This window comes from Temnothorax longispinosus, chromosome 4 (genome assembly GCF_030848805.1).
Source record: "Temnothorax longispinosus isolate EJ_2023e chromosome 4, Tlon_JGU_v1, whole genome shotgun sequence".
In the NCBI taxonomy this organism is placed as follows: domain Eukaryota; kingdom Metazoa; phylum Arthropoda; class Insecta; order Hymenoptera; family Formicidae; genus Temnothorax; species Temnothorax longispinosus.
In genome coordinates this window covers 23,580,273-23,605,597 of record NC_092361.1, presented here as the reverse complement: position 1 = coordinate 23,605,597, position 25,325 = coordinate 23,580,273, and the positions used below count along the sequence as shown (strand labels likewise).

The 25,325-nt window shown below is 37.1% G+C and overlaps 5 protein-coding genes across 14 annotated transcripts; 3 read left to right on the top strand and 2 right to left on the bottom strand.

Annotated features, from left to right (window-relative positions):
* Positions 1-333: 333 nt before the first annotated feature.
* On the top strand, positions 334-5,267 carry Wbp2 (WW domain binding protein 2). Of its 2 annotated transcripts, XM_071776463.1 has the most exons (6): positions 337-712; positions 1,153-1,487; positions 1,674-1,826; positions 2,626-2,793; positions 4,220-4,305; positions 4,811-5,267. In XM_071776463.1, exons 1-6 carry the CDS (start codon positions 657-659, stop codon positions 4,844-4,846), a joined length of 834 nt encoding a protein of 277 aa, XP_071632564.1. In that variant the 5' UTR covers positions 337-656; the 3' UTR covers positions 4,847-5,267. The 2 variants fall into 2 exon arrangements, with proteins under 2 accessions (XP_071632563.1, XP_071632564.1); XM_071776462.1 differs by lacking the exons at positions 4,220-4,305; positions 4,811-5,267 and having other exon boundaries at positions 334-712; positions 2,626-3,258.
* On the bottom strand, positions 5,259-7,895 carry LOC139811932 (uncharacterized). The gene is made up of 2 exons (XM_071776461.1): positions 6,163-7,895; positions 5,259-6,063 (listed from the first exon to the last, which is right to left on the bottom strand). The coding sequence occupies exons 1-2, from the start codon at positions 6,916-6,918 to the stop codon at positions 5,848-5,850; spliced, it is 972 nt and encodes a 323-aa protein (XP_071632562.1). The 5' UTR covers positions 6,919-7,895; the 3' UTR covers positions 5,259-5,847.
* A 1,905-nt stretch (positions 7,896-9,800) lies between these two features.
* Positions 9,801-12,254, bottom strand: LOC139811930 (ubiquitin domain-containing protein UBFD1). 5 transcript variants are annotated; one of them, XM_071776456.1, is made up of 5 exons: positions 12,099-12,254; positions 10,829-11,203; positions 10,519-10,709; positions 10,222-10,410; positions 9,801-10,119 (listed from the first exon to the last, which is right to left on the bottom strand). In XM_071776456.1, exons 1-5 carry the CDS (start codon positions 12,112-12,114, stop codon positions 10,009-10,011), a joined length of 882 nt encoding a protein of 293 aa, XP_071632557.1. In that variant the 5' UTR covers positions 12,115-12,254; the 3' UTR covers positions 9,801-10,008. The 5 variants fall into 5 exon arrangements, with proteins under 5 accessions (XP_071632557.1, XP_071632556.1, XP_071632559.1 ...); XM_071776455.1 differs by lacking the exon at positions 12,099-12,254 and adding an exon at positions 11,742-12,091; XM_071776458.1 differs by lacking the exon at positions 12,099-12,254 and adding an exon at positions 11,762-11,899.
* A 690-nt stretch (positions 12,255-12,944) lies between these two features.
* LOC139811149 (WD repeat-containing protein 43) lies at positions 12,945-16,805 on the top strand. Of its 5 annotated transcripts, XM_071775259.1 has the most exons (8): positions 12,947-13,225; positions 13,338-13,386; positions 13,789-14,286; positions 14,623-15,076; positions 15,218-15,524; positions 15,647-15,894; positions 15,971-16,165; positions 16,536-16,805. In XM_071775259.1, exons 3-7 carry the CDS (start codon positions 13,858-13,860, stop codon positions 16,150-16,152), a joined length of 1,620 nt encoding a protein of 539 aa, XP_071631360.1. In that variant the 5' UTR covers positions 12,947-13,225; positions 13,338-13,386; positions 13,789-13,857; the 3' UTR covers positions 16,153-16,165; positions 16,536-16,805. The 5 variants fall into 5 exon arrangements, with proteins under 5 accessions (XP_071631357.1, XP_071631358.1, XP_071631359.1 ...); XM_071775256.1 differs by having other exon boundaries at positions 12,945-13,386; positions 16,539-16,805; XM_071775257.1 differs by having other exon boundaries at positions 12,945-13,386; positions 15,971-16,169.
* A 2,282-nt stretch (positions 16,806-19,087) lies between these two features.
* On the top strand, positions 19,088-22,803 carry Hex70c (hexamerin 70c). Its single transcript, XM_071775254.1, has 6 exons — positions 19,088-20,104; positions 20,351-20,684; positions 20,813-21,246; positions 21,330-21,646; positions 21,763-22,124; positions 22,248-22,803. Exons 1-6 carry the CDS (start codon positions 19,886-19,888, stop codon positions 22,670-22,672), a joined length of 2,091 nt encoding a protein of 696 aa, XP_071631355.1. The 5' UTR covers positions 19,088-19,885; the 3' UTR covers positions 22,673-22,803.
* The last annotated feature ends 2,522 nt before the right edge of the window (positions 22,804-25,325 follow it).

The following is a 25,325-nucleotide window of genomic DNA, read 5'->3' as shown; positions in this document are numbered from 1 at the left end:
AAATAGCAACTTAGTCAAACCCCGAAATTTAAGGTAATCTAGTCTATCGACGATGGTAAAGCTACGAGCTTCTAAGATCTTAAAATTGAACGAAGGTGGCGTTACTGGCGTTCATTTTGTGTTACCATGGCACTTATCAGTCTTACCACTGTTACCGCGGCCTCGGATGTGTATTGTGTGGCAGTCGCCAATCAGAAATCGGCACGACCCCGAGAATTCTCTGGACCCTATTAATCCGCCAATCAGAACGTGCCAAAAAGTAACTACTGGCGTACGGTCGGTACGGACTACGGCGTGACGTTACCGGTTACACCTGGCCCCTCGCCCGCTCGCCTTTCGGTTTATTCACCATGATAGCCATGATTGTCCATGATCTGGAAGCAGTGATGTGATATGTGATATCATCGTAACGTAAAACGTAACGTCACTCGTCAGTCTGAATACTCTCGTTTGCCCAAGGTTTTCCGGCAGTCCAAGCTCCAAGCTCCAACTCCTCGAACTTGAAAGAAGAGTCCAGGTCCAGAGTCTGAAGAGTCTCGGTCTCGACTGGTCTCGACTCTCGAGTGTCTCGACGGCATTGACAGCGTCGGGATCGGGCGTTTGTCAGCGCGTCGACAGCTTTCTCATCCATCGTAAGCGTTTGACGCGAGAAAGATATGTCATTGAACACGGCGCATGCCAACGGTGGAGTTCTTCTCCATTCTGGCGAGTGGTAAGCAACAAAAACGTGCAACGTACTCCGCACGTGTTAGACGAACGTTGCATTAATCGTAAAATCTATCTCGAATAATGTCGAATCGCGACGTGACGTTTCTGCCGCGCAATACCTGATACCTCATGTATCTGTCATATCCATATCTGATACCGCCATAATCGTCATCTACGCATTCTACAATCTACGCGCAAATCGCGCACGACTGCCCCGACAGTGCCGACACTTGGCCCAACTATATATGTATATTGTATATCCTTGTCCGTATGTCATCCTTGTCACTTTATCGTAATCAAACTTACACGTACGCGATCGCTTTTAATTCGCTTCGTTTGCATGACGTGTCTATTCCGTGTATGTACATACCACCCGTGTGCGAATCTCACTCTTGTACCAAATTGGTGTAAACCTGCACAATATCTCTCTCTCTCTCTCTCTAGCATCATCCTCTTCTGCGACAATGTCAACATGGAATTTCATGGACAAGAACAAGCGGAGTTTATCGGGAAGAAGCATGGCAGATTGTACCTGACGACGCATAGGATGATCTTCAATGCTAAAGATCAAAAAGAAAAGATGCAATCGTTCAGCTTCCCGTTCGTTACGTTGAGCGAAGTAGGACTGGAACAGCCAGTTTTTGGTGCTAATTACATAGGAGGCAAATGCCGCGCTCAACCCAATGGTAATTGGATTGGAGAATGCAAATTTAAATTGAGATTCAAGAGTGGCGGAGCAGTGGAATTTGCTCAAGCTTTGCTCAGAGCCGCAGCAATGGGTAAGATAACCATCTGTTATATAAATATCATTGATGCAAAGTGCATATTTTCTACCATTAGAGACATCTAATGGCATATATATATATATCACGAAAATATGAATTTTCTACATATACTGTAAGAACAACGTTCTTGCGGGATATTAGCGTAGCTTTAATCATGTTCCACACGCGTGTGACTTTTAGCTCAACGCAACGGTCCAGCGGATGACGCCCCACCGCCTTATACGCCTCCATTATCCGATTGGTACCCGGCGCAACCATCAGCTTATCAACCTCCTCCAACTGGATATTACGGATGGATGCCTCCAACCAACGTATTTCCAGACGTTCCGCCAGGTTTAATATCGACTCTTTTTAATTTTCAATATTTCGAAGAAACATTCAGTATGTTCTTAAGTGTTACTGTGAAGCAATCATCTATCGTTATTCTCATAACGAGATTTAACTTGCTGTCTAATAGCAATCTACGTGCTATCCAATAGCTTACACGTAGTTGAGTAATCTTGGAAAATGTATCTTTCGATTTCTTAGATAGGCATATTTGAAAAAACATCGTGATAAACTTTTACAATATCTAATGATTTGAAAATCTTTTTATATACAGTTAGTGTGTAAAAAGTTGAGATAAGTAAACGCTATATTTACCTCGTCAGACACTAACTCTTTCTTGACAAATTTTTTACATTTATCTCGCAAGAAAAATATTTTGCTCTTTCTATTTAACACTCTCGATGCGTATGCAAAACTGAAACGTTCACTACTTAGCGAAAAAAAATAACATTTTCCCCTATATTACTCAAGTGCATATTGTATGCCTTGTCATATTATATTATGTTAAAAAAAACGTAAAAATTTGCTTTAGTGGTCAATCTGGTAAACAGCATTCTGGAACATTAGCTATTACTCCCTGGGTAATTCCGTAAAGCGCATATGTGCGCATTTATCTATAGCATACGTAACGTTTATTATAGAATAGAAAATGCACGCATATGCACTTTACGGAACCCAGGGACTGTATAGTTACAAACTTATCCCCCCCCCCCCACTCCATTGTTGTAGAATGACACTTGTGTCAAATTTTTTAGTGTTTATTGTGTATAAAATTCGTCATATTAACGTGCTTCTTCTTTTCTAGGAAATACAGTCTTTATGACAGACAGTCCGCCACCGTATCCCGGCATACAGCCAGGATACGGATACGCGAGCGGCCCGCCACATCAAGGCGCCGGAGGTGCAGTGGGTCAACCAGGAGCTCCTGGATGGGCTAATCCGAATTACAATAACCAGCCGATGTCCCATGCAGGTGCGTATCCCGGCGGTTATGGACAACCGCCTTATAGCGGTTATTCGCCTAATCCACCACCGTATTCGGCATACCCGCAAAGCGGCTATACGCAGCCTGGACCTTACAATCAACAGCCGGGACCTTATAATCCATATCCACATCAATATTAACGAGTTGTAATGAATACATATATTCACGCATACACATATACACTTGTCAGCAAATTATAAATTACGAATAAGACGAATAGACTTTGAATATACGCTTGTGCAAAACAAGTATATATATTTTTCTAAATATCGATAGCTTAGTAAAAATATATAATACATACTTTTCTCTCTCGCACGTGCATTAAATATAACAAAGAATTATATTCATATGCGTTGATTCCACAAGATTATAGTGTACGTTATATATATTAAACGTATGCTATTAATATATATACATATTTAATATATAATATTAAATATTGATTAAATATAATTTTTGCTGTTTTTATTTAAACCTGTCAATTCAAGATTTTTACCTCCAAATGGAGAGATAGCTAGAAGGATTAACGCGAATACCCGCTAAACTTGAAAGTTTAAAATATTAAGCAATACGATTGCGTAACGTGTCCTTACACGATCTGAAATAAGATTGGCTTTCACTTCGCACAATTATTATCTCGTAGTTGCCAGTAGATCAGTAAACGGCTTGGATAGACAGATATAGTAGACTGTGTGTTTTAAGTCCACTCTTAATCCGCGTTCTTATATTGTGCACATTACAAATATAATTTTTCATATATATATATATATATATATATATATATATATACACGAGTGTATAGATAAATGTTTTTATCGATCATCAAACGGTTTGCATTCAATTAAAAAAACGGTTAAAACTTGAAGACAAAATCATGCCAGGACAAAATAAATGCAGAACATCGAATAGAAACTATGTTTGTACGTACTTTATTAATATCGATATTAATAATAACGCTAAAATTATGTAATTATATAGTAAAATTTATCGCGCACGCGCGCGCGCGTCCTTGTATTAAGTTTTAACATGATCGTTGACGATTTTCACACAATCATAGCCTTTGTTTAATATAAATTAAATTAGGAAAAATAATCATTTATTGCAATTTGTCAACTTTTATATATTAAATCTATTATGCACAATTTATCTTTTAAAATAAATATGATTATTATTATTGTTATTTATTTGTACCTCCAAATTCAATTTGAGGCGTTATCCATTTTTTCCGTTATAATTTAAAAATATGTTTTTTAAATAACTTTTTTTTTTTCCCCAAGAAAATCACTTTTGAATCTAGTAAAAATTTAGTCAAAAATTTGCCGTGGTCAATTATATAATTAATATAATGTGACACCTTATTTTTAACTTGTATTTAACTCGCATTATTCCACGTTGCCGTTCTTTTTTCCATTAGATGCAAAGGCTGCTGAAGCTGCACAGAGCGCATATTATGATCCTAATAGGCCTCAATGCGCTTATGTTCCACCACCCGAATATTACGTAAGTGTTATATTTTAGACACATGTAAAATATATTTATAGTGATGTCCAAAAGTTTATGATATTTGCAATGTTTCCAAATACATACAATGTTTATTTTATTATTCATGTATATTTTCATTCACATGAAAAGGTTTTTTTTTTTCTAAAAACACTTTTTGTTCTTTGATTATTCTTGATTTTTTTTCTTTGACGTACCTGATGTAAAACAGGATACTTAGTCTCATTCTATAACTCCATTGTATTTTTATCACGAGCAATGTAGATTATCTTATTGAAAGATTACATAGTATCGGAAGATATAAAAAATTTGGTCGCCACATTGTGTACCTAATATTATTATCTATACCTATGTATCGGAGATAGAATAGAATTTTTATTGAGTCCTATATAGAGACTGAGCAAATTTCGTATATACGATATGTAAGAGTACATTTGAAATATATATTTGTAATTTCGAGGCATATTATATAAATATATAATAAATTTTGTCGTGTATATTTCAGGAGAGTCCACCAGCCTATACAAAGAAATATCAGTGAAAATGTATCGTATTACACAAGCTAATTATATAGTGCAATCGATATGCATTCCACTTTAGGCGAATACTGCAAATTTGCTGTCGCGCATTTAACGTAGCAAACTGTCGACGTTTGTTACACAGCAACTCTTGAATCTGAATACGTAGATTCAAGATGATGGTTAAAGGTGCACTAGATTTTTCTCGTTACAGCTATGCAATGTTAAAGCACAGGTATTACTGCAGGTATTTGCAACAATACTACTATGTATTAACGCGAGTATTAACAATAATTTCTTATGTACATGTTATTTCTTGAAAACGATTGTATTGTTGTGTTTCACACGAGTCTATATAATTACGGAATAAATGTTTACACACATGTAAATACGTAAACGATTTGTATGACCATGAATTTACTATAAATGAATATGTATATATTACCAAGTCTTTATTGAAAGTTTCTTAAAAATATGCAATATATCAATATTATGACACAGTAGTCGAACAATGTGGTCGAGTATAAAAACAAAGATCAATATCGATCTTTGAATACATTTTTATGAACGTATTTCGCCAATAACTAGAGAGAAAGAGATTTATCTCTAATTACAATGAGATCATTTGGAGACAGAATTAGGATTTCTGTCTCCAAACGATCTCAGGAATCTTAAGACCCTTAAGAGTTGATCCGGTCTTTACGGTACACCCAGTATATACAAAAGGAGACCTACCTACTCTTATATGGGCTCACGAGCTATTCGTTTAAAATGCGTTCAATTTATAATCTTCCTGTTTAACAATATATAATTTTATTCCGTGAGATAGCAATGTATAATAAAATATGTTAGCATCGAATATAACGTAATACTGGATATGAAATAACGTATATTGTAACCAATTTTTCCAATCAATATTCGCAAAAGGATAAAAAACAAACTGCCTAGAATCCTATCCAAGCAATTTTTGTAGATATTTGTTATAAACATACGCTCTTGAGATGCGTAAAAAAGCTTTAAAAGTCTACCCGTACTCGGCGGTGACTGTCAAACTAAGATTTCCGTTTTCGATATGAGTACTGTGATACCAAATCCGCGTATCCAACAGTACAACATCCGTTACATCGACGGAGAATTTGAAAGATTTACATTCGCTATCGCATTCCGGCGTTGGAGCTACGATCCACGTTTTGCTACCTGTTATCTGCGCTTGCCACATGAGTCTCGATATGTAATCCAGCTACAGAGAAGGGAATCAAAAATATCTGTATAAGTACTGATATGATACGGTTTTGCACGTAGCCGCACGCGGCTAATTGTTCGGTGCTACAAAACTCACGTGCATAACGGCACCTTCCTCAAAGCCCATGAAAATATAATTGCTGTACGGAATTTCCGCGTCATCCGGCAGGAAGTGAGGTACGTTGTAAAAGTGCTTCATGGCATCTAGAATCTGTGGATGGCAATTTTTCCAACCGACATACCAGGGATCTTCGCCCTCTCGATGTAACGCTCGATCTTCGCTCATCGCAAATACTTGGCGCAGGTTCGCGAAGTTACTTTTAAAATGTAAAAACTGGCATTCCTCTTCTACCGACTCGTAGGCACCCTCGATACGCTCGTACAAATTCCGAAAGAATTCCAGAGTAAATTCTTTACGCGCAGGCCACGTACAGGCTGCTTTCTTTATTATCATAGGTCGGGATGAATAGGAATAAGTGCGAAATTCCTCTTTGGTCAAATTTGGCAAGATTAATGGCGCTTCAATGTCGCGACAGTAATCGCAATTCGTTAACGGTCTCGTGAACTCCCATACGAGATAATTATTTGGCAGTAAGCATCGAGTTCCTTGAAAACTCTTAATTACATTTGTGTTAAAATATCTATTAAATATACCATAAAGAACTGGCACGAATAGCAACACCAGCAATTTCTTCGACCGCGTTGCAAAGTTACGATTCTTGGCATCTTTCGCATTAGTAGTCATAGTAATGGATTTTAAATCGTTTATCACAGCTCCGTGTTGGATATAATTTTCAGTCAATTTAAGAAATGCTTTTTGTATCAACTCCCCACTACTCCCTGTCACTGACATTCTAGAGTAATTTAGATAGATCCTTGATATTGATTAATCTATCATTCCGATCATTCGTATCTTCGCTTTTCATTTCGTTCGTGGAAAGCTATTTAGAGTTATTTGCGTTCGTACCTCTCATTAATGTAGATATAAATTAAATTTCTCGTTTTGACACATGTAGAATGCGGAATATAATTCGTGTTCTCAATATTCCACTCTCTCTCTCTCTCTCTCTCTCACACACACTCTTGTACCACGCGGTATCACTTATGTGTCATAATTTCAATTTGTCTTAACGATACGTTATTACAGTAATTACTATAATAGCGCACTACCACTTGTATCCCATCTTAGTAATCGCTTATGATGTATTGCTAACATCGCGCGTCGATACTTACATTTATTATCACTGTCCCGCAAATGCGTGTATTTGTACAGTATATGAATCATTTGCTTTATTTAGATCTTGACGTGGTTTGCTTGTTTACATTGCCAGAAGATATCTGAATTATAAATTCAAGCTTCCACACTATTCCAATATTTCGCTATTTCTCGTCATTTCTCACGATGCGCGATGGTTCAGTGCAGCAATCTTTGCAAAGACAAATCATCGGTTTAAAATATAAATAATACATACGATGAGATAAATAATATAGCCCATATTTACACGCTTGTGCACGCAACATATCTTGCTCGTCCTTGAGCTACATACGCGTACTGCGAGCTGCGAGAGCTCCAGAGCTGCTATCGATTATACGACGGAAACTTTCATCTCCCACTTGGTGGGGATTCTCCTTCCAATGGCATTCACATCTGCCTTAGAATGGAAGTCTGTTTTAGTCGCGGCTAAGTACTTTAACAAGACGTTTCCTGCATCGTATGTTCAACAGATGTGTCTTCCGCCTTCCGTCTTCCGCCTCCGTTAAGAAAAACAGCTTGCATTATGACACACGTGTACGTTTGGAAGAGTTTTCCCCGCATAACATACAATATTACTGTATCATTTACATAATATTTCTACCTAATCGAGTAGAACTGCGATTAAAAAGATTAAGCATTAAAAAACAAAAGTCTCAGAAGTATTTATTTTATCAAATCACACAACTAATGTACAAGTCCCATTCAAACAGACCTCTGAAGTAGATTTCTCGACAGTTGTTAACTGTCGTAAGAATTACAAATTTTGATTTATCATCTTATTCTTGCGGTTATACGATTCAAACGGTATAAAACCTAATTTACAGCAGTTGCAACGCTAAAGAGTATACATGAATCTTTTATGCATAATCCATACAGACTGTGATATAGCAATATGTGGACTCACTTTGACCTCTTTTTTTACATGTTATTTTATTCAACTAGGCCAATCACAAAATGTTGAACGGATTTTCTTAATTTTATTCAGCGCGAAATTCGTTGTTATTCTGCTGTTGAGTTAATGCAATGATACTGCCTGCGTTCGTTTGTTCATATTGGGAGCTATTGGGAAAATAAAATCTATAATACACATGTGTGTGTGTGTGTGTGTGTGTGTGTATCATGTATTTTATTTTCCCAATATCTCCCAATGGGAATAAACAAACGCAGGCACTAAAGTGTAAACTTATCAATCCGTCTTTTGTTTATTTATAATTACTGTAGCTTTGCTCAATAGTAATATAGGGAGCTTTCCAGCAAGCGACACAAGTTGACACAAGTATCGTTTTATCTTTGTTACTCATTGTCGAAAAAGGAAGATAGAACAACGACGTTTGTGTCGCTTGCTTGAAAGCTCCCATAAAGTGCTGTAGTCTATATTACGCAAAAAAGATTGGGTGTGTGTGTGTGTGTTTTTCTTTTTTGTTGCAGAAGCTACAAGAAAAAGTAAAACTTTGTTAAATTTTACCATATACTAAGAATAGCTCTCATACAGTTTTTGAATTATACATGACTGTGTGTACACATATGATCGATCGCATTAAATCAAATTGATTGACAACCTGAATGTTATGAATGAGTAATAAAAATGTATGAATGAATAATAACAAATCATAAGTTGCATAGATATTATCATTTCAAAAGTTTGCTTGTAAATGCAATGTTATGACTTAAACCCTCTCGCTACGACGCGCTCGTAACAAAAAACACTCGTGTGCAGAAGGCAAACATTTCCGGCGTAAAGAACACAAAACTTACCAAAATTAATACGAGAAATATATAAAGTTACGAATATTTTAATCGTTATTCGAAATGATTTCTTTTAACTTGCCTGCAATTATATCTAATTTTTAAATATCTGTCGTGATATATAATCTTTCTTATCATAAACGTCGAAAACTGGAGAAAATAGAAATATACGTTCTTACGCATATATTTCTACCATACATTATACGTATAATAGAAGTTCATAGTATTATAAATATACGTTCTTAACGAAATAATCGCTCATTTTTTTAAAACATAAATGTAAGGGCTTTTTGCAGCGAAAGGGTTAATTGACGTATAATTGAGTCTCATAAAAACTGTTGCTTTGTTAAACAAGTAATAAAAAAATAATACTCTAGATCAAATGAAATTAAAACTCTTGGCTATAATATCCACAAAAAAAAATATTTTTATTGCAAGAAGAATTTATAAACAAATCGAATCAATATCTTAAGATTTTGAATAAAATTTGTAGACATATTTTGATAAAAAGAAACGAGTCTCTTTAAATCGCATTGTCAAAAATTCTACGTAATATTATCACAACACATTAATAATTATGGAAGTTTCGCTAATCACAGTTCTCAAGACTACCTTACTTTCAGCAGAGTAGAAAGGGCATATACGTAAATCTGGACTATGAAAATATAAAACATTTGGCATAGTGATGATATCCTTTGTTCCCAATAAAAATAAATCAAGACTAGTCACCAAAATTGTTTTTTTTTTTTTTAACGGGACAGACTACGTTTATTGGGTATTCTTCGCAATGATAATGCAACTCAAAATAAATTATTACTTACTGTTAGAAATGTGTGTGTGACTAGCTGACAGTTTTTATGTCAATGTAACAGCAGTGTTTGTATCAATGTTTACACCCGAGCTTTAAGCTTTACAGAAATCGAGATTTCTAGCGATTATCAATCAGAAGTAACACCATTTGCCAAGAATAGCGTCCTTAATAGCCGATATGTACTGCGCAGGAACCCAATATATCCAATACCTTGATGCTTCCGTAGTGCCTAATTGTATTGCCTGCAAGATTTCAAGATTATAATCGGAATAGTCAACGATTGAATTTGCAGCGATCTATCTAACAAGTGATAAGCTAAAGTCTAAACGATACACTACACATACCATAACATGATATTCAGGATGATCGTGAATAGGTTCACTGTGTACACCTTTTATCGAATTCATAGGTATTTTATCCGTTCTTTCTTTCGTGCCGATCCAAAGCTGATCTTGTTCCAATTTAAATGTTAGTCTGACTTTTCCTCCAGACTTATTTAACATTCCAGCTAATGGAAATTCAGGCAAAGGTTCCTACATTTGATTAAACCGACATCAGTTATAGTAGAACAGATTTCGTGTCACAGTATTTATATAATACATAAATAAAAAAAAATAGGCTTTATACACAGATTATACAACCTTACTATCTAGTATTCCTGGCATCACGTCCTCTGGAATACCTTTGTCTAAAACTTTCCTATGGACTTTCTGTTGCGAAAGAGGTTCTTTGCTCACCGAAGAAACAGCCTCGTCGATGAGGTCTTGTTTCGTTGGAATTGACACAGCCAATACGTCATCTAACTTTGATCCAACTATCATGACTTTGGCACCTTGAGCATTTTTCATAAAGTAAGTTAATAATTCACATAGTCACAAAGAGTAAATAAAATATACGTATGCACGATTACAAGACATGTACTTTCAACGATATGCCTCGATTGGTTCGTACCTTTCGTGACTCCCAAGTTTCTAAGAGTCTGATCGTCTTTGGCTAATCCTTTAAACATAACTTTCTGCATCGCTTGTGGTACTGAGATAATTTTTTGCAAATATGTCTTTAACTCGGCAACTGTGCCATCGAAGGCAAAATTTACACTAATCTTCTGTTTGTTGTAAATCACTGTAAAGTCTATATTCTCTGTGGATGGTTCTTGCAAGGTGGCCGCCACGACCGTATCCCCCGAGTTGTCGACATTGTTTTCGCATTCCATCGTAGATTCCTTTGTATCTGTCGCTGAATTTTCAATGGACTTTGGATTCGACGTGAGTTCCGGACAAGGGGACGAATTGCGACAGCTGTCATTGTTGTCGCTCTTTACCGTATCTAGAGAGGTAAAAAAAAAATATATATACATATATATATATATATATATTGTATGTCAACCGTCAACGTGGTAATCGGCGAGAGCCCTAAATTTTTCCTGGCGCGGTCGCGCGTACACGACAACCATCAATTATCTTGGAAATGTGATTAACTAATCGCATCGCGAATCAGGGCATTCAGAGCTCGAGTTGTCTCGAGCAATATTGAGATTACTGCGCCAACCGCGATACCAAGCGCAGATGCGATAATGCGATAATGCGATGCGAAGGAAAGATGCCTGGCTGCTGGCTGCTGGCGTCGAGCGGCTAGCGGCTAGTGGTTAATCGTTAGTATGGTGAGAGGTTAGAATTGCGAGCTACATCCGCGCCCGTTTGGGAAATATCTCCCAATATATATTTCCGCGATCGGAAATCGGAACGGTCAAACGGAACAAACGTACGTCGTTGCATCGGAATTTCGGCGGGATAATTCACAAATACACAAGCTCGCGACAAGGACGAACATCAAGGCATCAACGTTATAAAATTATCTGACATACAGATACAAATACAAACGCACTGTAACTGTACTGGCACTTGGCACTGGCGGCTGGCCACACGCCACACGCCACACCACGCCACACTGCACGAGTACACGATCAGCCACGATGCACGTCTGCACACAGCTACACAGCACAATGCACATGTGTGGCTGTTGGCTGTGTGCTGTGTGCACATGCGACAGGGACCGACAGGATGTTTCGAATTCGACGAAATGCCGCGATCTGTTTTGATCTGTCCGTCGGTCGGATTTCTCACGCGATCGAAAAGAGAGATGGTAAAGCCGAAACAAAGAGTAGTCGAATATCGGAAATTTTCACGAAAAGCACGAGAAATAAACAGGATTCAGCACGTACCCACGTTGTACTCCATGTTGAATCGTGTTCTGTTGGCCAATCAAAATTATCAGAGAGAGAGAGCATGCGGCATGCGGCAGGCGGCTGTTATTCGTTATTCGTGATATATCGGTGACGGGACGCGTGACGCACGGTTCTTCGGAATGACTTTCGGATTTTTGAATTTATTATGTATATGTATGTACGTGTGTGTACCTGTGTACTATATACATACATACTACTCTCCATTCTCTCCAAGCGCAATATTTGTTGCGCGATATATACATACGTATAATAAATCCAATGCGATATTATGCCCGTATCACACTAGCGATTGGCGATTGCGTCTACGTCTTTTGACCAATCAGAACGAAAATCACGAATCGCAATCGCCAGCAGCAACTTTTTGATTGGTCTAGAGACGTAGACGCAATCGCCAATCGCTAGTGTGATACGGGCATTAGGCGCGTTCAGCAGACCAAACCGCTCACCGCGCTCAGTAGCAGTTGAACGTGATTGGCTCTTATGCTAGGTTTACAATGCGAGTCGCGTATTCTCCTCAACGTCGCGTGTGCGTGGTCACGTCTTATGCTAGGTCTACAATGCGAGTCGCAAAGTCGTGAGTCATAAGAATTGACCAATCACAATCGAATTTGAGGAGAATAATCGACTGTGATTGGTCAATTCTTACGACTCACGACTTTACGACTCGCATTTAGATTTAGACTTATATAGCATAATACCGACCTAGAATCTCGACTCTCGCTCTCGACTCTCGACTCTCGATCCTCGATCCGAGTCCTGCGTCCTGCGATTGGTCAGTGCCGTCGCCGTCGCCGTCGCCGTCAGTGGTCCGGGTCCGGATTGTCCGGATTGTCCGGAATCCGGAATCCGGATCGATTCCGTTGGAGAAATGGAGAGGCAGGACGTGGATTGGATTGGAATCGATATTCGCGATTCGTGGCGATTCGCGCGTGCTGCGTGTTGCGACTTGCGTGCTGCATGCTGCTCAGCTGTGAGGTTAGGTTTAAAAGAGAGGATACGCGTCTTTCTGGGATAAAGAGATTCGCAATCGCAGCAGCGATTTCTAACGTGTACTTGTCCAAGTAAGATGGCGAGCACGGGGTATTCTGCTTTCTCTCAGGACGGTCAGTATTACGCGGTTTGCGGTAATGACGGCAAGTTGAAGATCTGGGAGACCGCGAGTGGCCGGTTGAAGCACGAGTATACTCCTAATCGACATTTATCGTCACCCTGCAGCGTCATAGGATGGATCTCCGCGAGTCCGCAATCGGCGGGCAACGTATCGGTAAATGCGCCATCGCCCCACGTGCTCTCCTCTTTCCTCTTTCGCTTTATTTATGCATTTACCGCAACAGTTTTCAATCCTCGTCCCCGCAACTCCGCGGACTAACATTCGCCCTGTGCATACATCATATCCTTTCTTCACACTTTATCGATACGCAACTTTCGGAAAGGTTAAGTTAGATGAATTTCATTGAATTAATTTCATCTTATATATATGCTCGGATGCTTCTTGCAGATATATTTCCGGCGAGATTTGACGAAATATTTACATGTGATAAAAATGAATAAAAAGAAACATGTTAGAAATACTTGGACTTGGTCCTCCCTCTAAGCTTTCTTTAACTTAAAACAATTAAACTCAATCACAATGAGACGCAATAGTTTTCTATGTATTTTTTTAAAGCCATCGCCGAGAAAGAGACGCAGAAGAAAATCAATTTCGGAAGAAAGCGACCGCAAAGCTGTCGTGGCGATGGGTTCGACGAATGGAAAAATCACCTTGTACGACGTAGCAGCCGCCGCTGTCAGCGCTACGTTGGAGAACGGTCATTCCTCCACCGTTACAGCGATCGTTTGGTCAGCGTGTACTGGATTGATTACAGCGGCTGACGATTATCATTTAGTGGAATGGAATCTGCAGGAGAATGGAATCAAATGTAAATGGAAATCTGGCAAGGCAAAAGTCACAGCCTTGGCGATTCTATCTAATGGAAAGTCCTTGCTATCCGCCGAAAGAATAATCAAGTGGTGGAATTTAGCGACCAAGCACGTAATCCGCACGTTTACCGGACATGCCGGTCACGTCACTTTTCTTCATACGGTACAAGTAGACGGCACAACCAGTTATCTAATCAGCGGTGCTCGTGCGGACAGTCATCTTTCTGTATGGGCATTAGACAAAGTACGTTGCGGTTTATCTCATTTTATATATATAATATATATCAAGTGCTATCTATAACTAGCGCGCGTAAAATGCTGAAAGTCCTTAATTCACTTTCAAGACGAAAGATTCTTATAGAAAAAGATATCAATAGTTTAATAAACGACTGAAAATTAAAGATAAGACTCAATTATTGTTTCTAAGGATAAGATGCTTATTTACTCTTAATATATCTTGTATCTCGTACGCAACTCCCTATGCATCTTGCATAACAATATAATTTCACATAGATATACGTGTATGTATATAATTCTAGGCATGTTTTACAATATTAAATTTCTTCTTATCTCTGTTTAGAATAAAAATGATAAAGCATCGATAGCAACGCTAGCCATGCAAGACGAGGCCACGTCCATCTCGATTCTTGTTGCGGAAGAATTGCAATTCGTCGTATTGGTTACTACTCAATCGGGTCAAGCTCACGTGTTCAAGTATCAGCCAAATGGTCATACTAAACCATTGAAACCGTCTCTTAACATAGTGGTAGCGGCAGATGTCATTCAGAAGGAAACTGTTCAACAGATTCCAATTTTAGCAGGTCACTTGACTGAAGATGAAAAATTATTACTAGCATACGGTAATTATCTCAACTTGACATTCGAGAAAGTTAAGCCCGACTTTTCGGACAAGATGCAATGTTTAATCAGATCGGAAAAATTGGATACAAAAAAATCCAAAGAAAGGAAAGAAGAGACGATTTCTAAAGTAAAACCTACCGCGATAGAAGATGATGTTGAATACCTTGCACCAGGTAATCTCTTTCGTCTTGTAGTTTATTATGAAAGTAAATTGTTTTGTTTAACGTGTGTCAACCAACGTTGAAAAAACGATAGAAAAATATATGTGTGTGTATATATATATATATATATATATAAAAAGCACTGCATTATAGGAATAGGAATTCCAACACAGAAAAGAAGTAGGACTACCTCAGGGTCTCAATTACTCTTAAAAGATAGGTTGGAAAATCTTAGTTTAAATGCAGACGCAAATACACCAGGAAGGATACCGACGAAAGGAGCGAATATGACGCAATTATTGATGCAAGCGTTAAATAGCAAAGATAAAACCATTTTGACAACAGTGCTGTTTACAAAAAATGAAACTGTAATTCGTAATACCATTGCAAAATTACCAGTGCAAGCAATTACGCCGTTGCTTAAAGAATTAACCCTTATGTTGCAAGGCAAAACATATGCGTAATTATATTATCATATTATATTTTTTCATTTATCGATTTTTCTAAATTTTGTTTTTTTTTTAACTATTAAAAATTTGCGTGTTCATGTTTTTAAAGACTGATTATGTCATCCGTGTTTAGGAGTAAAATTGCAGTAATGTGGTTGCAAACTTTGATAATGACTCATGCAGCGCACTTGATGTCGCGACCAGACATCGCGGAGATGCTCAGCCCTATTTTAAGTTTTATCGACGCAAAATTAACGCTTCTAACGGCTATACAAAGATTAAAAGGCAGAGTTTCTCTTATAACAGGGCAAATATCTCAAGCTAATGAGGAACACAATAAAGATATAACTGAGGAGAGCTTGCTCGTTTATCAAGATCCAGGTTAATATGATGTACCGATAATCCAAAATTTTATTGAATTTAACATATTAAATCACCTTATCAAAAATATATGTAGATTCATCGGATGAAGGTGCCGAGAAAGACGATATTGACCTGAGCAGTGAATCAGATGACGATTGGGAAGAGATGTCGGATCAAGATGTTCAAGATGAGCAAGACGAAGAAGATAACAGAAGTGTCAAATTTGAGGATGATGACGATGATGATGTGGACGATAATGATTCTATGCACAGCTGAAATCAATCAAGTGGTTGGTAACTAGTCTAACTATTAATCTATTAAAATAAATTACATAAAAAAGATAATATTAATATAAATAATGTTAGCTTTATATAGCTATAAATTACTTTTATTTTCTTAGAATTTCATATTAACATGATAATCATTCAATAGTTATTTTTTATCGATTTTATTCTTGAAAAATATTGTTTTATTTTTTAGATAACAGAAATGAAGTAACGGAATATATTGTAATTTTTAATATAATGTAATTTTTTAAACGTAATTTTGGTATTATCAACATTATGCTCCGTTCAAATTGTTTATTTGCAAACTATAATATTAAACGTCATAAAAGAGAATAAAGCGTCGTTTTTTATATTGCAATCGTTCTTTTCTAGTAGAGATATCGGTTACTACTACAATGGAGCCATTCTTGATGAAATACGGAAGTAGCAAATATGGTGCTGTAAAAAGTAATACCTTTTTCTTCTCGAGACATTTATTTTCGCTATAAATGTGAAGATCTGGAAGAGATGGATTTCGAAGAAAAACAAATATAGCACGCTTTAATAAAGCACTCATGAAAGCTACGGCGTTTTTCTCGTTTATAACGATTGTCCTTGTATATCCAATATTTTTCAAGAAAAATATACAAATGTATAATTATATATGGATAACGAATAAGTAACACAAATAATTTCATACCTCTTCTCGTTAATCCGTCATTAATTTAATATGAATGATGTTATATTTAAATATCAAAAGTTATGATGTAGAATAAAGAAATTTTCTTTGCGCACGAATAACTCGCATCGCGCAAAATGTGCGATAAATTTATCGTAAAATTTCATTCAGGATATATGCTTAAAAAATCCATAATATTATTTTAACATTATTTTCTATTAACTGTTCACTTTTTTAAGTGTATATATAACAACTCTAGGAGTCTAGTTAATACTTCTTGAAGTAATCAACCAATTTTGCATGTACATACATTTAGTGCTCAGAACAGTGCCATTTATTTTGAGAATATTTAAAAAACCTCATTTTTTAAATGTTCACTGCGACTATTTAATTAAGTTACGTGCGCGTACGAAGAACGCGCGCGTGTGCGCACACACCCACACACGTTACACTAAATTAAAAATTTAAATAAAATTTAAATTTCAATAAATTTTGACTATTCGTATTTTTATGTGTTCTATACAATTTCTCTATGTTAAGCTTGAATAACTTTACAGAATACTATCCCAGACGGCACGTATGCCCAAAACATTTCGAAGACGTTCTACATCTCAAAAATATCTTCGAGATATCTTCTGAGCGTATTTTAGACATAAGTACGTGCTGTCTGGGATGTGTGTCGGATAAGTCGGTCAATTTCAATATTTAATCACTTCGAATGCGAAAATACGAATACAGTATTTTATTTTAAAAAATAAACGAGTTTTTTTAAATATTGTATGGATTTAATTTTTTCCTTGTAAAATCGTCACCTTGTATTGCACCATTAACAAGATTTCCATCGTACAGACCATAATGACCATACAGAATAGTCTATATGATGGAAAAGTACAAGTATACATGATGTCGTTACGTTTTATCCATCAAGCTGTGTGGAAATTATTTATGTGTTATCACGTAAATTGTTATTTAAAATATTAAGTTATCAAATCTTGAAGGTTAAATAAACTTGATGAACTTTGAAAGACCGGCTGGCCTTGTGATAAACCGTCAAAACCGTGTCGCGTGTCGTTCCAAATATCTACGACACACCTACAACACACTGATATCTTCCAAATGTTAAATATCTCCGTCTTATGACGTGTTTATAATTCACATTTATTAACAGTAGCGATTGCTTTATGTTGAGCAATTAACTAATTATTTGTTACATATATATCATTATATCGGTGTAATTACTAATAATAATATAATTATTACTATTAATGATTTTATGCTATTTATAATTATTCTACAAATAAAAGATAACAATGAACAAATGATAAAGAATTTCTTCCTAGAGGTAGTCTCTTTTCTCTTATATTTTTATTTTGCATTTTAACTAAAACTTTTTTTTGCTTACAATTTGTTATATTTGTCATGTATATAGTTAGCAACAAATTGTTGTAGACTTAAAAGATGAATATATAGTATAACTTTTATAATAATGTTATTTATACCCTTTATAATCTTTTAGAGAATATATTTATTACAGAATGTATTGTCGCACTTTTGTGCATTTCACAATCATTTGTCTCTCTCAAGGAAAAGTGGTGCAGCCTTTTTGTCTACGATGATATTGTACTCTCCGCACTTCTTTCCACGCATGGATAATTTTTCCAAAGAAAATATTCTCTTCGACAAACACTTAATTAACGGTCATGTTTCTTATTTTTTAATTGTAACATTTTTAATAGATATAATTTTCTATTTAAAATCTTGCCTGATAAAGTTTACTTTGAATCATACAAATAAGGTACACAAATTTATTTATGACATTTGTGAAGCAAAATTCATAAAAATCTATAGATATTTAAAACTAAAAAATTATCACTGTCGACATTTTTCATTAAAAAATAGATTTCTGAAAAAATGTGTAAACAAGAAAAGAATGAGATAAACCTGAGACACCCTTATATATCGCGAATGATAAGAAACGTTGCAATTGCGAAGCCAAGAAAGCGGTTCGCTTTTTTTATTATTAATGTATAATCATGTTTACGCGTAAGAATTTCACCCAAGAAAATATAGGTATATATACATATACATGATATGATAACTGATATTTTTTTATTTTTTATTATTTTTAAATAAACTTTGCTTAAACAAAATTTTGATACATGTGTCGCAATATGAAATATACAGTAGACCCCCGTATATTACGGAGAATGCGTCCCGTGTTATACGAATCACAGAGATTATATTATATATATATATATATATATATATATATGGATTACGTTTGCATATGGAAACACATATTTACAAAAGATGTACCTAACAGTAAAATATATATTTTCTATTTCACTCTAAAATAAACAAATATTAAAACTTTTAATCCTGTTATATAAACCCGTGTTATATGGGAATCTACTATATTTAATATTTAAAAAATGGCGATCTCAGTTAACTTCTTGTAAGAAACTTTATTTTTCGCTAAATACATATGTATATATATATAATCTATATATATATATATATATATATATCCTCTATATATTGGTTAAAAAATCCGTGGGTGTTGTTACCTTTATAATTTGATGATGGAAGGAATCTATACATTGAGATGCAGAATAATTAATTGTTAATCAATCAACGATGGAATAATTCCTATAAAGATAATGAAGGAAAACGTACATAATGATTTGTTAACGCACAGGACGTTTTAGTAAAATTGCGAAAGATGACGTACGCGGTACGATGTAAATTTTTCATTAATTTCTACTAGCCCTGCTAGAACTTTTTACTCTTGAGCGTGATTACCGCTACGAACACGAACGAGGATACCGGGTGGATGGGTATTGCAGGGTAATCGGTCGTAAGGTGCGACTTGCGAATGAAGATAACGAGCAAAAACGGTTGAAATACAGGCAGGTCGTGACTTAAGGTCAGCCGATTAGAGATGAAATCATACACAGTTACCGGTATAAAAGCTGGCGACGGCCCACCGGTCAGACATCGTTCTCCTCTGCTGACTCGCGGAGGTAGTTGTTGATCGAGTTTGAGACATCGAAGGCTGATCGTGATGCTGAAGGAGCTGCTGTTGCTAGCGCTAACAGCGCTATGCATGTCGGATGGATTCCACCTCACTAGCAAGACGGCCGACATGGATTTCCTCCACAAGCAGAAGAAGATCTACGAACTCATGTTCTTCGTCAAGCAAAGCACTCTCACCGACATGGAATTCTTCGATATTGGCCGCAATTACGATATCGAGAGCAACATTGACATGTACAAGGACAAGGTGCCTAGCTATACATATTCATAATCTATATATATATATATATAAGCTTAAGCCTGGCTAAAAGAATCTTTCGAATTTTGTAAACAGTTTTTAAACACGCTTAAATGCCTTTAAATCTAATTGCATATATTTGTCTCATAGGTTTTGTAGACAGATATAACGGCGCGCGGTATGTTCGGAACATACATCTCACATGCCATTTTATGACGTTCATGACTCGTTAAGTTCTCTTTCCATTTTCCACAGCTAGTCGTCCAGGAGTTCTTGTACCTGTACAAACACGGTATGATGCTCAGCCGTAATGCCATATATTCGCCATATTACGAGCAACACCGTGAGGAGATGAAGCTCCTCTTCAAGCTCTTCTATTACGCCCAGGACTTTCAGACCTTTTACAAAACCGCCGCTTGGGCACGTCTTTACGTCAACGACGGAGTCTTCACGTCCGCCTTCACCATCGCTGTCTTTTATCGTCCCGACTGCAAGTACATGAGATTACCGGCTCCTTACGAGATCTATCCCAATCTATACTTGGACAGCGCTGTCATCCAGCAGGCTCACGAGATCAAGATGACTCGTGGTAAGTTACCACGCGATTAACTAACTAACGAAATTCTATCAAGTAAGTTTAGTAAGTACGTCGATCGAGCAAATAATGTCCCTCCCGCTGCTTTTATACCGTATTACCAATTTTATCCCAATTTACAGGACTCTCTACCAACGTGGACACCGTCGACAGCTACATGATCTATGCCAACAATTCCGTCTATGCCAACTATAGGGGAAACTTCGTCAAGCCCTATTTCGACGACGAGTCCAAATTGGACTACTTCATCGAAGACATTGCCTTAAACAGCTTCTACTACTACTTCCGCCAAGTTATGCCATTCTGGCTCGACATGAAGGATTTCGACATTCCAAAGGATTTCCGTGGCCACTACTACCATTTCTTCCACAAGCAACTGTTAGGTCGCTACTATCTGGAACGCATGTCCAACGATCTGGGTGACATCGAAGACTTTGATTGGAACAAACCTTTCTATCCGGGCTACTATTCGAGTTTGATGTACCACAACGGAATCGCCATGCCTCAACGTTCTCGCCACATGAATGTGCCGTTCTATAAATACAAGTATCTGAAGGTGCGACTATTTTTCCGCTATTCGTTTTACGATCCGTCTACCGTCTACCGTCCCGTTTATAAATCTCGCGTGAAACTTTACAGGAGATCGAGGCCCTAGAATTGCGCATAATGAATGCTATCGACCTTGGCTACGCATACGACAAGAACGGCAAGCAGGTCAACATTTACACTCCCGAAGGTTTGAACATCCTCGCCAACCTGATCGAAGGTAACGTGGATTCGTGCAATCGACATTTCTACGGCATGTACGACGCTCTCGCTCGAGACATCCTCGGCTTCAACATGGACTACAAGGACAAGAACATGGTGATTCCTAGCTCTCTCCAATGCTACAGCACCAGTATGAGAGATCCCGCATTCTACCGTCTATACAAAAGGATCATGACGTACTTCTTCAGGTTCGTATATATACGTGCGATCTTGTTTCGCTTTCTTCGATTCGCACAAGCGTGCGAAGCGTTTTAACTTGAAACGTTTTTAAACGCGTGGCCTCTGGTCTCTGTCTCTCTCGTAGGTACAAGAAATACATGCCGTATTATACTCAGAACGAACTGATTCTCCCCGGCGTCAAGTTCGACGGTGTCAACATCGACAAACTGACGACCTACTTCGACACTTGTGACACGTTCATCAATAACGCTCTTTCCGTGGAGAGCTTCAAGGAGGGGATGAAATTACGCGTCAAGGCTCGCCGTCATTGCCTCAACTACAAGCCATTCGTTTATCGTTTCAACATCAACAGCGACAAAGAGACCAAGGCCGTGCTCAAGATCTTCCTCGGACCTGCCATGGGTGATGTTGACAATGAGAAGGACATATCTTACCTCCAAGAATACTACAAATACTTCGTCGAAATGGACAAGTTTGTTGTAACGCGTAAGTCATATTTTGATCACGTTTAAGCACGAATGATTTCCTTCTTTTACGTCTTCCTCTGGAGAATCAAGTTGAGTCCGACCATTCACGTCACGCCTCATCTCCACCTCTTTTTAATTTCAGTGAGACAAGGCGCAAATACTATCGAACGCCGTAGCTCCGATTCCGTCTACACCATGCCCGACATGATGTCCAGCGACGTATTCTACAAGAAATTGGAGAAAGCTGTAGGAGGCAGCGAACCGTTTACCTACTACGAGAAACTTTTCGCCTTCCCTGAACGCCTGACTCTGCCTAAGGGTAAACCCGAGGGTATGCGATTCAAGATGTTCTTCTATCTGAGCCCGATCGACGAGACCAAGATCACGACCGTGGACGTGCCGGTCTTTGGCAAAGTTATGCTGGATGGAAAATCATTCGGCTTCCCGCTCGACAGACCGATGCATCCGTGGAAGTTCTTCACGCCAAACATGTTCTTCAAGGATGTACACATCTATCACACGATGGAAAACGATGCACGTTACAACGATAAATCGATGCACTTCTAGATTGCCGACCTGTTCTAGCTTACACGAGTTCTAAAGAAGACTTTAACACGAGTTAATTCCCTGAATCTTGTATCACACGAGTGTGATACAACGTCAAAAGCTTTTCTTCAATAAAGAATGCTGAAAAATTATGCGTTTTGCAAATATTATTTCTTTTCGGCTTATCCGCGAACCTGTCTTAATTTCCTCATACGCTTTTCCGAGTCTCAATTCTCACGTACACCCACTCAATAATACGTTTCACGTCGTGTCTCAAAGAAATGTCCTCTTCAACTTCAACTGTCCTCATATAGGATGTGTGTTTCACACACGTAATCCAGTTCTTGACTTTCTCACAACTTAATGATTTCCCTTTTAACCTGTATCGATCAATTATATCGCATAATTATAAATTATTTCATCCATTTTGATTTTTGAAAGTAATTGCCTTTTAAAAGTATTTGCAGGTTTCAAGTATATATATATATATATATATATATATATATATATATATATATATCAAACATATTTTTTAAAAACTTGTTTCAACATTTGTGGTTACGAAAATCAATGCTCTTATATTAAAGTTTATTAATTTGAGATGAAAGTAGTGAAAATAACTTGTAAAGCACCCCGAACTACACATTCGGGATTTCTAAATCAGCGATTTCTAAAAAAAAAATACATATAATATATATTTTTAATAATAACACAGTGGTGTATATACATATATATGAGACCGTTAAAAATAATATATGTTAAAACAATCAACAACCCGTATCAACAACTTTTTAAAAAGTAAACTTGATTGATAAAAATTTATCAATTGTACAATCAAAATAAAAGATCTGCATAATCTGCATAAATTGTTAAGATACGTCGCGTTAAGACAAACGCCTTATTTTTACAGATTCAAATTTTGTATCGGTTAGATCATCATTAAAAAAGTGCATAGATATGCAAAATAATAAGAAAATTTTAGTTTTTTACTATACAATGAAGCAATTTAGGCTACAGGGAAGAACACACGCTTTAAAAAAGTCATTTCTGACAAGTGCATTATTTCAATTTCATTTTTATTTTAAAAAGAAAATATTTTATAAAGCGGATTTTTTAAATCTTGCTATAAATTAGATTAGAAAGTTTTCTTGAATACTTATTAGAAATATATAAAGCACAAATATTTTTATAACATATATATATATATAAAAGACACTTATTAATACGTACTATACAGAATTAATATATTTATAAAATGACATTAATTATTCTAATTTCTTCGAAACTATACTTTATTACTCTTTTTAATACTTTTTATACTTCCAAAAATGTTATAAATGCCGTAAATTGTTGTAAGCTTAGAATTTGTTTATGTAATTTTAGAATTGCGATATATTACATTATGAAAGAAAAAAATTATCATTTTAGCTTGAAATAGGTTAATATTGAGCATTAAACATAGCTTTATCGATATACAGTTAAAGTAAAAAGATACACACTCGCGCGCTCGCGCCCGAGTGCCGAGTGCCCCGACGTGATTAGGTAATCGGCCGCGCGCGCGCGGGGCCCGTTGGCGGCAATCGGGCAATGGCGGCCCGGGCGGCCGTGGTAGCACGTGGTGGTTAACGGAGGAAGCCGGGCGCGTTTTATGGTGGCTATGGTCATGGTGCCGTACGACGTACGAGGTGCGCGAGCCGCGAGCGAGACCGACGACCGACTAAATGACCATGGATCACGGTACGTGCAACATCGACGTCGGCTGCGGCCTGCAGCATCAACATCTAGAGGACCGACGCCGACGCCGACGGTCGCGTTCACTCGGCAGTCGTCTCCGGTATCAATTTAGAGCAGCGCACCGTAACTGTAGAATGGTTCGAGAGAGGAGAAACCAAAGGCAAAGAGGTGGTGGAAATCGACGCGATTCTTGCCTTGAATCGCGATCTGAACCAAAAGATGGGACCACGAACCGAGATATGTGCGCTACCGCAAGTGATGAACAACCGCATGCACATGTTGCGTCCTCGAGAGCAAGGCACTCCACCAGGCCCCGCGCGACGCGCGTCTATCCCAGTGAAAGCGGGTTCGAATAGGCAATTGTCAGTATTGTCACGACTCACGACCGACGGGTCGCCGGGGTCGCCATTATCTTTATGCACATATTCCAATATTATCATTTACAAAAGTTTTCAAGTTTTGTCTTGCGTTTACATTGACATATATGTAGCTTTTTGTCACACGTATTATGTGAAAATTGATTCTCAGATTTAAGTATTTTTTAAATAAGTACAAGAGAGAAATAATTTCTTACCATTTTTCTAAAAGAATAAACTTAAAAATAAGTCATATCACTATACACACACATGCGGGCGCGCGCGTGCATGCATGCTCGCGTGCTCTTTCTCTGTATCTGATGTATATTCTCCTCTTGCACACAGAATTTCTTAGAAAAATCTTTCACAGAATTTATACAGGCACCAATTAAACAAAAATTTTTATTTCTCCTTTTACTACGTAGTTTTATTTTTGTGATTTAATTAAAAATTGTACTTGCATAAATAATATATTATTAATCGTTAAGTAACGGTTTATAATAATTTTCATTATCGAGGAACAATTTATCAAAGCCGAGTTACGTATACACGTTAATCGCGACGTGACGCGTTATATGTGTATG